The sequence below is a fragment of the Poecilia latipinna genome, unplaced genomic scaffold (assembly GCF_001443285.1).
Source record: "Poecilia latipinna isolate Pla-1442-1.1 unplaced genomic scaffold, P_latipinna-1.0 Scaffold3273, whole genome shotgun sequence".
Lineage (NCBI taxonomy): Eukaryota > Metazoa > Chordata > Actinopteri > Cyprinodontiformes > Poeciliidae > Poecilia > Poecilia latipinna.
Window position 1 is genome coordinate 7,079 of NW_015115889.1, and position 841 is coordinate 7,919.

Below are 841 nucleotides of genomic sequence, written 5' to 3' on the forward strand. Positions count from 1 at the left end.
ATGATGTAATTATTGAATATGATTCTTTTTAGTTTTATTAACTGAAATCATGATAATTGAATCTCTTCAGTCTCTCCAGCTGCTCTGACTGTGAGTCCCAGCAGATCTCAGTTCTTTGAAGGAGAAAAGGTTTCTATGATCTGCTCTGCTGGATGGACTGTGAGGAGAAACACAAGCAGAGAGACCAGGACTGAGTGTGGAGATGAATGGGGTAAATCAGCTGGTTCTACCTGTGAAATGACCTTGTTCCCATCAGACTCTGGCCTGTACTGGTGTGAGTCCATGTCTGGATCCTCCAGCAGCAGCAGCAGCATCCAGCTCTCTGTCTCTGGTAAGATCAGACTGTGGAGTTAGTGTTGCTGTGTGGAAATGGATGAAATGCTGTAGTTTGTCTCTGTGTTGAGGTGGATCAGTGATCCTGCAGAGTCCTGTCCTCCCTGTGATGGAGGGAGATGACGTCACTCTGAGCTGCAGAGCAAAGAGTCCAGCCCACAACCTCCCAGCTGCTTTCTATAAAGATGGCTCCTTCATTGGTGATGGACCATCAGGTCACATGACCCTCCTCCATGTCTCCAGCTCTGATGAAGGCCTCTATAAGTGCAGCATCAGCGGTCAGGGAGAGTCTCCATCCAGCAGGATCTCTGTGGAAGGTCAGAGGATGAAAGTATTGTTTAACTTTGGTTTTCAAAAGAAATTGATGGACAATTATTTAATAAATCACTTTATTTTAGAGAAACCAACAACCAGTTCTGATCCTCCAACCACTTCTGGTTCTCCACCCTCTCCTCCATCATCATCTTCATCTTCCTCCCAGTCTCATCTCTTCATGCTCCTGACTCCA

General features: G+C 45.9%; 1 protein-coding gene across 1 annotated transcript in view; it reads left to right on the plus strand.

Annotated features, from left to right (window-relative positions):
- Window positions 1-53: 53 nt before the first annotated feature.
- LOC106940544 (Fc receptor-like A) overlaps window positions 54-841 on the plus strand; it is a 9,794-nt gene continuing 9,006 nt past the window's right edge. Inside the window, exons 1-2 of the mRNA XM_015023311.1 lie at window positions 54-331; window positions 405-650. Of these exons, the coding sequence (XP_014878797.1) occupies window positions 136-331; window positions 405-650 (442 nt within the window). The 5' untranslated portion in view covers window positions 54-135. The remainder of the gene's footprint in view (window positions 332-404; window positions 651-841) is intronic.